The sequence below is a fragment of the Bufo bufo genome, chromosome 5, assembly GCF_905171765.1.
Source record: "Bufo bufo chromosome 5, aBufBuf1.1, whole genome shotgun sequence".
Taxonomy (NCBI): domain Eukaryota; kingdom Metazoa; phylum Chordata; class Amphibia; order Anura; family Bufonidae; genus Bufo; species Bufo bufo.
Window position 1 is genome coordinate 186,990,585 of NC_053393.1, and position 13,585 is coordinate 187,004,169.

A 13,585-nucleotide genomic window follows, 5' to 3' on the forward strand; every position below is an offset into this window, starting at 1 on the left:
CCATAAGGTGCCATGTTGAACTTCCAGTGACAGGTATGAGTGTGAGAACGATAACACCAAATTTAACACACCTGCTCCCCATTCACACCTGAGACCTTGTAACACTAACGAGTCACATGACACTGGGGAGGGAAAATGGCTAATTGGACACAATTTGGCCATTTTCACTTAGGGGTGTACACATGTTGTATAGACATTAATGGCTGTGTGTTGAGTTATTTTGAGGGCACATCAAATTTACACTGTTATACAAGCTGTACTCTGACTACTTTACATTGTATCAAAGTGTTAGATCTTCTGTGTTGTCCCATGAAAAGATATAATAAAATATTTACAAAAATGTGAGGTGTGTACTCACTTCTGTGAGACACTTGTACATATTACAAAACAAGATGTACAGAGCATGCATTATAAAAAAGCGTGCCAAACTTCAACCACATGTTGACTGAAACAAAAACACATCTACTACCTCTAAGATCACATTTACATCAGAGGTAAAGGTTCACATTAGGATACAATGCATAAACAGTAATCTTCTAGACCAGGATAATACACTATCCTCAGTTTGGCTGGTTGTATGGTACATTTGTCTTCTAATTTGTACCTTCATTTGTGATATCAGGAGTGATTTGCTGAGGTCGTTTCTGAGCTTTAGTTTTCAGCTTTACTGTATATGTTGCTTTGACACACAATTATATATGGCATGCACGTTACATCTTGTTTTGTAATATGCACAGTATGCAATGACCGGATAGCACCAGAACAGCATGCTCTTCAATACATTAAAAATACTACTTTTATGTAATGTGATTTAAGTAAAAATGAAATTATGCATTCATAATTATTAGCTCTAAGCCATTCTCCTTTTGTTTTAGTTCTACTGTGTCCCAGAACCAGTACACTTATACAAAATTTATTGAATGTCCAGTTTTGATTGATTGATCATGTTATATTTAATTCAAATAAATTTAAACATTTTGCTCACTTTCTCCTTTTTTTTCTTGAATCTTATCTAGAGAGATTCAATGTATATCTTATGCCAACACCAAATTTAGACATCTATGGAGAATGCACAATGCAGATCACACATGAAAACATCTACCTGTGGGATGTTCACAATGCAAAAGTGAAGTTGGTTATGTGGCCTCTGAGCTCTTTAAGAAGATATGGAAGGGATTCCACGTGGTTTACCTTTGAATCAGGAAGGTAAGCAGCTATTTTAATGGGATCTGTAATTGCCTTCTCTTATTTATTTTGTCTATCTTCTCTAACCCAATGGCAATTTGTATTAATAGAACCTTGAAATTCACTATATGGAGAAAGAGAAAAATAAACTTTATTAAAGGTTTTAGCAAGATAGATCTTTTTTTCTTCTCTTGGGCATATTATTAATGAGTACTTGGGCTATTGGTCAGGTTGAATAAACAAATATCTTCTCTAGTACCTCTTGTTTAGAAGTGCTCTTTTCATTTGTCTGAAACCAATGGAGACAAATGTGCTTGAATATTGTTCTTTATCAATAAACTTAGGCTAAACCCCATCTTGAATTGTCAGGCTGTCAAACCAAACATTTTAAACTTTCACATACTAGGATTGTGTGAATCTTTACTTTCTCCAGCTTGAATTAATATCAAATATATTATTTTTATTCATCACATGTCAGTATATTGTCTGTTAAGTTTGATCATGTTGATTAAAACAATACCTTATTTATACAGTATTTGTAGTTTGCAGCACTCCTGAGATATGAAGATATTTATCATTATGCAAATCAGGCAGTTGGGGCAAAAAAAATCATGTTTTAGTGTCTCCACAGTCTGAGAGCCATATTTTTTTTACATTTTTGGGCGATTGTTTTAGTTGGGGGTTCATTTTTTGCAGTATGAGGTTACGGTTTTATTGGTACTATTTTGGGGGGCATACACCTGTTTGATCGCTTGGTGTTGCACTTTTAGTGATGTAAGGTGACAAAAAAATTTTTTTAGCACAGTTTTTATTTTATTTCTTGGACGGTGTTCACCAGAGGGGTTAGGTCATGTGATATTTTTATAGAGCTGGTCGTTACGGACGTGGAGATATCAAATACTGTATGTCTGTTTTTCTGTTTTATTTTGGGAAAGGGGCGTTTTTTTATTTATTTCAAACTTCATTATATATCACTGATGCTGGCGTATGCGTCAGAGGTCTGGCTGTCAGTTACTGCCTCTGATCAGGCGGGCGCAGCACCTGCACCCGCCAAATCAGCTCGCCGTATATGTACGACGCTGGTCCTTGAGTCACGTCCCCAAGCACTGTACATGTATGGCACGGGTCCTTAAGGGGTTAAATTAAAGAGTAGAAGAAAAAGTTCCGTCTCCAGAAGAGTCAAATATTCTTTACTGTAAGAACTGTGAATCTGTGGAATAGACTTCCTCAGGACGTAGTCATAGCAGGAATACTGGACAGTTTTAAAAAGGGTTTAGATGAATTCTTAAAAGTAAATTACCGTACATTAATGCTTATGAAAATGTGTAGGAATCTGAGTCTCACTTCCTTCAGGAATTCGTTTCACCACCTCTCCCTTGGCTGAACTTGATGAACTTATGTCTTTTTTCAACTGTATTAACTATGTAACTATGTAACTATGATGTTCATTTTTATGTTAGTTATTGGATAACCCCTTTAACATACATCTAGTGGCAATAACTGAGGGACAGAACAACGTACAGTTGAAAAGATGCTCTAGAATTGATATTCCATGGGGAATAAAATGAACAAAGATGATGATTCCAGCTTCCATAAAACAATATTCTCTGTATTGTAGCCAGGAAATCTAATAATGCAGACACATACCCCACAAACATGTTTCGGGGCAATATACTAGCCTTTGATCTTACTTACAAATGTATATTTAACCCAACTTTCTTATCCACAGTCTGTTAATCATAGTGCTTCTTGTCACATGCTTTAACAAGTAATCAGCAAACCAAAAAAGATAGACTGTAATGTAAACTGAAAACATATACTGGCATGTTACATAAACACATAAAAGCATGTAAAGTCTATCCTTTATTGATAATTCAAAATAATGCAAAATAAGATAATATTTTCAATTGAAACCTTTCAGAGAGCAAGTAACTAAAAATAAAATCTAATATGTTTCTCTATTTAAGAGCTTTCTTGTATAATCTCTAACCTTTACTGGGGGGGGGTCTACATGCTCTATACATGCTCTACTGTATATTGATCAAAATGATCAATAAAAATATCGTCTAGTGCTATGGTATGATCTTGATGTGCTTCAGAATGTGGTTTCTCAAAATAGAGCTAAATTAAGACTAATTTGAAAGGTCCTTTTATAGACCCTCAAGGATGTCAGTGTCAGCCCACTAACACCTCACATTAGTAAATGGCAGCGTTAGCAAATCAGGAGAATGATAGTTCTGTCCATCATTCCTGCATGAAAGAAATAAACAGATTAGCAGGTTTTAGCCTTACCTATCCTGCAAGAAGCTGGTTCACTGCAGGAATAAAACTCAAGATGGAAGCCCCATTTTGAATACTGCTGAGATGACCTTTCCAGGGTTGGACTGGCCAACTGATTCATCCGAAAGTTCATCTGTTGGGCCCAGTCTATGAAGCCATAATGAGCCCCAAAGATAGCTGTCCACTAGCGTCCAGGTGTTAGGTTTTGAATCAGTTATCGATGATATAGGGGTTGTGCCCTGAGAGCGACTTCCTCTGGTGGGCCCAAGGAACCCCTGTCGACGCTGAACCTCTCTATCCTTTCTAGAACCCTGTTTATACAATTTCATGTCTGTACCTGCAAAATTATTATTGAATGCATTTCCCAGTTTTTCATAAATGTACTTAGCAATTAAAAACCACTAACGTTAAGTTAAAATCTTTCTACTTGGCCGTTCAGGATGCAGATTAAGTAATGGCTTTGGTATTATAAGAGCATCATCTTTGCATTAAGGTCTAGCTATAAATGATCAATTATATACACTGTGTGATTACATAGTAAAACAGGGGATATGAATTAGAGGATATGTGTTCCTTCTTTTGACTGACAAATGGCAGGGTTGTTTCACTCTCCTATTGATTGGTAGGCAGACTAATTGCTTCCTGTCATACTTAATATGCAATGATTCACTAAATTTTATACATCTGCATTGGAGGTTCATCTTAAATATGTGGTGATAATACAATTAAACAAGCATATTTTATTACTGTATAAATGCATTTTGTGACACACCACAGTTTTGATATACCCAGCACATAACTTATAAGGTCATTTGGTGGTGGAATTTTATAAATATTATAATATCAAGATAATAAAGAAGAACAGGCTACCACTTCAGGTTCCAGACTGTCTTACTGACAATTGGGCTTTCAAGTTCCCAAGCACTCCATGTTGTCTTGCCCTCAGTTATGAAGTCTCTTGGGCATATCTTCTCTTGTGGGTAGTTAATATTAGCCAGTGAGGTTTTATTTAAGGTAAGGTAAGTCAATACATATCTTGAAATCTCAGTCTATTGCAAATATGTACAACATGTAGTCCACGTGGCCTTCCAGTGTGCCCATAAAGAAGATTGACATACATCACTGTCATGGTGTAGTTTAAAGTATGTCCATCTTACAACACCGGTTTACACTTACATAGATATAATTTATGAGCATGGGTAGACTGTAATGAGTTATTTCCTACTAAAAGTCACACCAACCACCAGCAATAATAAATGACAGTGGAATAGCAGACTTGTTGGTTTTATTGTTGTGACCCTAATACCATGTCTCACTGAAGGAGGGCTATTATGTTGCATCTCCTCTGTAAATGGATGGGATGGAATTCTTGTGATGGCACTAAAGACCCTGTCTTCATTTAGTCCACCCTAGAATAAATCTAATACATCTTTATGGTGTCAAAAAAGAAAAAGTGCACAACACACTTGTCAATATCGAATGGTTCACTGTGTAGTTTCTGGTATCCAGAGTACTGCAACTGAGCTCCCGTTCACTTGAATGACAAATTAGCTGCAGTAGCCTGATATGGTTATCACTGTGCAATGAATGGACCTTTGTGCTTCCAGATTCATCTATTGTAAAGTTTCTGGCACCAGCGACTGCCTGAAACAGCTGATCACTGGAGATTAGTGATAGACGAACATCTGCCGGGACGGTTCGCAAACGCAAGTTTGCGGCGTATCCTATTCATTTTAATGGCAGGCGAACCTGAAAAACCTTCATCTCATATTTGCAGCCAAGAAATAATTACTAGAAGTGCACAAATAGTCCCACAACATGGACAGTGACATACCAGATGTATTATTCGAATTTGCGATCTCCATTCATTATTTTTTTCAATGCAAAATATCGGCAATATTATTTTTGCGTACGCTCAGGCGCAAATGCACTATACAGTACCTAAATGCACTATAAAGAAAGTATATTGGTATATAACACCCCGCTTCAATCAGTTTTTTGGGGGGACGAATGATATATCACACCAGTAGAAATTATTTGTTCCAATAACGCTTGTCCCTCGATATACCTGCAGTATCGCAGCAGAACCGCACACAACTGCTGCACAATACAAATGCACTATAATATACTTTCTAACATAGAAAGTATATTATAACATTGTACAAGGAAGGCAATCCATTAGAATATACATGAAGATAAAACATAACCTTTAATAATGTTACTATGAGGGTCCATTCTCACGTCTGTAAGTGTTTTGTGGATCCGCAAAACACGGACACCAGCAATGTGCATTCCGCAATTTGCAGACCGCAGATAGCCGGCACTATAATAGAAAATGCCTAATCTTGTCTGCAATTGCGGACAAGAATAGGACATGTTCTTTTTTTTTGCGGAAACGGAAGCACGGATGCGGAAGTGCGGATCCGCAAATATGGATGTAGATCCGCAAATGCGGACAGCACATTCCGGCCCCATTGAAAATAAATAGGTCTGCACCTGTTCCGTAAAATTGCGGAACGGATGCAAACCCATTTTGCGGACGTGTGAATGGAAAACCCTCAAAATAAAAATAAATTTAATTATTAAAGTTAAGCAAAAAGCATAGATGTGGTAAGCAATAACAAGTGCTCGGTGGCACTAAATCAGGTGCTCGGCGGCACCAAATCAGAAATCATATGTCCTACCACAATCTGGGGAGTTCCAGTGAAAATCCATGAATCCCAGAGGGAAAGCAAAAAATATCTATCCCTGGGCTAGATGATGATGTGGTATTGAAAGACAGGGTGGGCAAAGAACTGTCCCTGATATTGCCCTACAGGGGGGTGCTATTCTGGCCCTGATAGCCTAACCACAGACCACCCGCCCTGAAAAGAGCGACTCCATCCGGAACCTTACCCTATATAAAAATGGCCCTAGTAATCCCATAGCCCCTAGGCCCCTGACTTCCTGGAGATCACTATATAGATCTATGTGTTTTTGACTCATTATAAAAGTATATTATAAGTATATCGCACCCCTCTGTGTATCACACCTGTCGATAGCACACCTATACCAGTCCTTAAAAAGACTTTTGTGGCCCTATTAGCTAGCGTTTGGTGTCCCTAACAGCCTGTCCCTGCTCCACACAGCAACCTCTCCCTACACTGGCAAAACACTGAATGTAAAATGGCGGCCAGATCAGGTTTATTTATAAGGTAGGGGGTATGTCCATGTGCTGAAACGTCTCAATTGGCTGTCCTGTACCACCTGATGGATATGTCATGGGTCAAAGTTCTTTACAATGTAAAAGAATATGGCGGGCGCGAATATCTCCATATGTTCGCATGTTCGGCGAATTGCGAACACGCAAAGTTCCCCGCAAAATGACGGCTGGGCGAACTGCAAGGCATCTCTACTGGAGATATGCAAATAGTAGGAATGACAGCATTCACTTACTGTAGGTAAAGTAAAAACAATGCAGTCTTTATTAGCCCAACGTATACTGCAACATTTCAACCCATGCAGTGTTTTTTCTCAAGCAAGGGCTTAAAAAATAATAATAAAACAAGCGGCTCACCATTAGTTTATACTGGCTCTTGAGCAGTGGCGTACATAGAGAAGTAAGGGCCCCATAGCAATGATCAAACCAGGCCCCCCACACAATACAGAAGGGTTTCCGCCTAAACCCTTTTCGATGACCCTTGGTCCATTTTTCCACTGCCTTATTTACTAAAAGTTGTTCCTTTACATTTAGAGGGTACAGTCCCAACTAAGTTTTCACCTAAATTAGAAGAGGTGATAATCCCAACTAATACTGGGCCCCTCGCATGGTCTGCCGCTATTGTAGTTACGCCCCTGCTCTTGAGTTGAGTAGAGTCGAGTGCTCTGGTGTGCCCAAGGGCAATGAAAAAATAGCTGAACGACAACTGTGAGTGGCTCCACAAATCAGGAATGAAGCTAATGAAAGAAAACATTATGGTACATCAACAAAAGTTATAGAATTTAGAATCAAAACAAAAAATAAGAAATATATGCCAAGGTATAAAATGCCAGGATGCTAAAATCAAAATGTCTGCTACTGGGTCCTGCTTGAGAAATACCCGTGTGTTGTAATGTTTCAGTATATGTTGGATTAAAATTGACTACATTTTTACTACACCCAAGCAGATTCTTTCTACCATCTTTTTGGTGTCAGGGACTTCCAAGGTCATGGCCAGAGTTGTTAGAGTTGTGTTTGATCACTTTGAGTTTAGTAATACTCTTGAAATAGGTTACACAGCCTCTCAAAAACCTGATATCTTCCAGTTGTCCTTGAAAACTTGATTGAACTCCAATCTGCCAATTACTGAGGCCACAATACCAAATGCCATATACTCTGATGCACTAAAGAGGAATGCCAAATAGGCACATTTGTATGGCAGAGCAATTGTCACTACAACATCTCCAATTATAGGACTTGCGTATCAACAACAGTTTCATTAAGAATGGATAAAGAGAAATACGTTAGGGAGGAGTTTTAATTTAATATTGACCTTTTAAATTTAGTCAATAAAGTTCCATGGAGAAAGGTAAATAGTACATGCCCTGATGGACCACATATCATAAGTAACAGAACTGAAGGTCATTAAGATATTTTGCGTACTATGAAATATTTGTGCACTTAAAATATTTTTATGATAGAACTCAAATACACTGTGTGTGCTATGACTGTAGGCCTTTCTGAATTTATCATGTTTTGAACATGGTGAAGTTTTTGCTCCAAGGTAAACAGTCAAGCATGCATAGAATTGTGAAATTGCAAAACTGCAAGCTCCAAAGGAGCCTTGCCTTTTGCCAATGCTCCTACTTAATTGTCAGTCACCTTAAAGCAAATCTCTCACACTCCATTTGTTAGCAACACACAGTAGAGCAGAAATAGCTGAACAGATTGATAAATAGATTTGTGAGAAAATATTTAGCACAAGTTGTAATTTGTTCATTTAAATCCATGTTCCCTCTAAGTTTTAAAGGGGTTGTCAAGCTGCCAAACTTTTTTTTTTTAAAGGTTAGATGCTTCTTTAAATCCACTGGACAGTACTACAGCTAATTTGGACCATTCACTTGACTCCTAAACTTAGAATGAACAAACATTTTTGGATCACTAAAATTTGGTAAAGTTATACTAAACCTGTTTCAAATCAAAAGACTCAAGGACTTGATTTTAAACTTAGGAATATGGAGGACACAGATGTAGCCTGTTAGCAAGTCAAACAAATTACAAATATTATAATTGTTCATATATTTTTTAAGGAAAATGGTCCAAGATCACATGTCTATGAGTGGTAAAAGTAAGTGAACTTTTAATTTCAGTACCTGGTGTGCTCCCCTTGTGAAGCAAAAAGTGCAATTAAACATTTCCGGTAATTGTTGATTAGTCCTGCATACCGACTTGGACGAATTTTATCCCACTCTGTACAAACCAACTTCAACCCTATTACATTGGTGGGTTTCTTTCCATGAACTGCCTGCTTCAGGTCCTTCCACAACATTTCTATTGAATTAAGGTCAGGACTTTCACTTTACCATTCTTTGGAAAAACAACTTGTGTGTTTAGTGTTGTTTTCTTGCTGTATGACCCACATTCTCTTGAGATTCAGCTCACTGACAAATGTCCTGACATCTTCCTTTAAAAAGTGCTAGTATATATTATATCTAGTATATAGATATTCAGAATTCATTGGTCCATCAATGATTACAAGGTGCCTTGGCCAAGATGCAGCAAAACAGGAACGAACTATGATACTACCACCACTGTATTTCACAGATGGGATAAGAAATGAAGTGATTTCCTTTCTATATAATACTTAATACATAATGCTTCTTATTTGAACCAAAAATTTATGTTTTAATCTCATTCATCCATAAAACATTTTTCCAATAGCCTTCTGGCTTGTCCAGCTGATCTTTAGCAAACTGCAAACAGGCAGCAATGTTCTTTTTAAAGAGTAAGAGATTTTTCTTTGCAATCCTGCTATGCACACTATTGTTGTTCAGTGTTTTCATGAAGGTGGAGTCATAAACATTAACGTTGGCATTTACCAAAGTCTCACGCAATTTTGGCTAAGACAAAGTTTTCTTACACGGAGCATATACATTTTAATGCTGTAGACGGAAACATTACAAACAATTTTTTTTTTAACAAATCGACTTCGAATCTATGATCTGAAGCTTGAGTCACTTAACCCTAATGATAAGCATCAACAACTCTTCTTCAGACATCCTCAAAAATCTCATTTGTTCATGACATGATACCACAAACTTCCACAAACGTGATGTGAAGACCAGACTTGATTGTCAGACTTGATTCCTATACAACAGAAGTCTCATATACACCCACCTAAAGAATTATTAGGAACACCTGTTCTATTTCTCATTAATGCAATTATCTAGTCAACCAATCACATGGCAGTTGCTTCAATGCATTTAGGGGGGTGGTCCTGGTCAAGACAATCTCATGAACTCCAAACTGAATGTCAGAATGGGAAAGAAAGGTGATTTAAGCAATTTTGAGCGTGGCATGGTTGTTGGTGCCAGACGGGCCGGTCTGAGGATTTCACAATCTGCTCAGTTACTGGGATTTTCACGCACAACCATTTCTAGGGTTTACAAAGAATGGTGTGAAAAGGGAAAAACATCCAGTATGCGGCAGTCCTGTGGGCAAAAATGCCTTGTGGATGCTAGAGGTCAGAGGAGAATTGGCCGACTGATTCAAGCTGATAGAAGAGCAACGTTGACTGAAATAACCACTCGTTACAACCAAGGTATGCAGCAAAGCATTTGTGAAGACACAACACGCACAACCTTGAGGCGGATGGGCTACAACAGCAGAAGACCCCACCGGGTACCACTCATCTCCACTACAAATAGGAAAAAGAGACTACAATTTGCACGAGCTCACCAAAATTGGACTGTTGAAGACTGGAAAAATGTTGCCTGGTCTGATGAGTCTCGATTTCTGTTGAGACATTCAAATGGTAGATTCCGAATTTGGCGTAAACAGAATGAGAACATTAAACAGTGTAACAGGGCACTCAAGAAATCCTGACCATGTGGTACAATTTAATATCTTTATTACTATTGTGAATAATGTTGCTCAAACCAGTCAATTGTAATAATCAATGGATGAATCAATAAAATATTTGATATCATTGAATAAAATATTTGATAATATTGAATAAAAATAATCGATTTACACAAGGGCTCAGAACAATATAGTGCAAATATCGACAATCATAAAATAAAATCTCAAATTCAATTGTTCAGTCCAAATTTGGTATAAACATCTGGGTATTGGTGCAGTCCAATCAAATATTATTATGTCCCACTTCTCATTACAGCAGCGTCCCGCTGAACATGAAGTAGATAGCGGCGTCCCGCTATAAAATTACTTGCAAGTAAGATTTACCTTATATCAACCGAAGGTTCTCCAGACTTTAAACTTTGGGTCCTCTCCTCTCCTCAGAAGTGTTTGTGACACAATGTATCAAGAGGTTTACCTAGACGACTCTGTGTTTCTGTTGAATTTAACTGCCAAGTCCACCAGATCTCAATCTGTTGGTGGAAAAACTGCAGTGATGTTTGTAGCAGAGATATTCCATCAAAGGAGGCTTCCAAGTGTAGTCTGTAAGTCGGTCGGTTTGGGGTACTTTGTTCCTTCAATGTACAGATGGGGGGTGTAGCACCAGACGCGTTTCGGGGTCCAAGTTATTGCCCCTTCCTCAGTGGTATGCAGCACCCCTATCAATACCCCTCTTATATACTGTGTCTTCTATGGACTCATTGGACACACCCTTGAACATCAGATCCAGTTTTTTCAATCAACCCAGGTGACCAAAATTGCTGTTTGGACTTGCTCTCAAAATAACAGTTTTTGAAGTAGTGTTTTCTAATACTTAGCAATATGCTATATTCATATAATTACACCTACTGATATAACTTAAGCTTATCTTTCTCCTAGACCAAAAAGACGCATGGTCACCCCATGCGTTTTTGTTGCGGTTTCCATGCGTTTTTTAGTTTTTTGTTCTTTCCCATTCAGCAAGCACTTAATATATAATTTATACATAAATATTATTCAAAATTGCTGTTTGGACTTGCTCTCAAAATGACAGTCCTTGAAGTAATGTTTTTTAATACTTAGCAATATGCTATATTCATATAATTACACCTACTGATATATCTTAAACTTATCTTTCTCCTAGACCAAAAAACGCATGGTCACCCCATGCGTTTTTCATGCGGTTTCCATGCGTTTTTCCGTTTTAAATTTTTATTTTTTTTCTTCCCATTCAGCAAGCACTTAGTATATAGTTTATACATAAATATTAATCATAAATAGTAATAATAAGTGAGGGGCTCAAGTTTACACATAAAACATTGTATAGACTCCAATAATAAATATTCTTACAAATTTTAAATTTTAAAATGATGAAGGAGATGAGATGGGATAAAAAACAAAAACAAAATAAAATAAAATAAAATCTGTAATAGATTGATGTATTTAAATGGAGACCCATGTGTAGAGAAGAAACCGAACATAATAAATAAATATGTGGTTAGTTATCGACTCATGGGTCCCCATTATACTCATAAAAATCCAAAAAGTTCAAATTCTGCATTAAGACCCTTGGGTATCAAGGAGTCGAATTCGAATATTCTCTTTGTTTCGAGTCTCGACATTCTCTCTATATGATTACCTCCTCTCCATTCTTTTTCAACTTTGTCTATCGCAAAGTACTTCATACTTGAGGGGTCCTGATTGTGACTAATTTTGAAGTGATATGATAATGAATGGTTTTCAAAACCTTTCCGTATATTATTAATGTGTTCCGAAATTCGTTTTTTTAGTGTTCGCTTTGTCCTACCAATATATAATCGTTTACATGGACATTCAATGGCATAAATTACGTTTTCGGAACTACATGTCAAACAATCTTTAATTAGATGGCGGTGATTATTCATTGGTCCTTTTCTGAAAAGATGTTGCTTTACAATTGCCACAGGTGCCACATTTGAAAAAGCCCTGTAGGCCTATCCACTTTGAAATAGTGGAATCCTTATTCTGTTGTTGTTTCTTAATTGTAGGAGCCACTTTTAGACCCAAATTTGGGGCCTTTGTGAACGTTATTATAGGATTTTGTGGCATTAGTGTGCCTATGATCTTGTCTGCCTGTAACAAATGCCAATGTTTCGTCATAATTTGGCGTATTTTCTTGTAGTCGTCACTGAAAGGCAAGATCATCCGCACACAATCCTGAGCCTCATCTATTACAGATTTTATTTTATTTTATTTTGTTTTTGTTTTTTATCCCATCTCATCTCCTTCATCATTTTAAAATTTAAAATTTGTAAGAATATTTATTATTGGAGTCTATACAATGTTTTATGTGTAAACTTGTGCCCCTCACTTATTATTACTATTTATGATTAATATTTATGTATAAACTATATACTAAGTGCTTGCTGAATGGGAAGAAAAAAAATTAAAATTTAAAATGGAAAAACGCATGGAAACCGCATGAAAAACGCATGGGGTGACCATGCGTTTTTTGGTCTAGGAGAAAGATAAGTTTAAGATATATCAGTAGGTGTAATTATATGAATATAGCATATTGCTAAGTATTAAAAAACATTACTTCAAGGACTGTCATTTTGAGAGCAAGTCCAAACAGCAATTTTGAATAATATTTATGTATAAATTATATATTAAGTGCTTGCTGAATGGGAAAGAACAAAAAACTAAAAAACGCATGGAAACCGCAACAAAAACGCATGGGGTGACCATGCGTCTTTTTGGTCTAGGAGAAAGATAAGCTTAAGTTATATCAGTAGGTGTAATTATATGAATATAGCATATTGCTAAGTATTAGAAAACACTACTTCAAAAACTGTTATTTTGAGAGCAAGTCCAAACAGCAATTTTGGTCATCTGGGTTGATTGAAAAAACTGGATCTGATGTTCAAGGGTGTGTCCAATGAGTCCATAGAAGACACAGTATATAAGAGGGGTATTGATAGGGGTGCTGCATACCACTGAGGAAGGGGCAATAACTTGGACCCCGAAACGCGTCTGGTGCTACACCCCCCATCTGTACATTGAAGG

At 37.1% G+C, this 13,585-nt stretch overlaps 1 protein-coding gene across 1 annotated transcript in view; it reads left to right on the forward strand.

Moving 5' to 3' along the window:
• DOK6 (docking protein 6) overlaps positions 1-13,585 on the forward strand; it is a 373,397-nt gene that overhangs the window by 215,686 nt on the left and 144,126 nt on the right. The window contains exon 6 of the mRNA XM_040433916.1: positions 1,017-1,206. Within this exon, the coding sequence (XP_040289850.1) occupies positions 1,017-1,206 (190 nt within the window). The remainder of the gene's footprint in view (positions 1-1,016; positions 1,207-13,585) is intronic.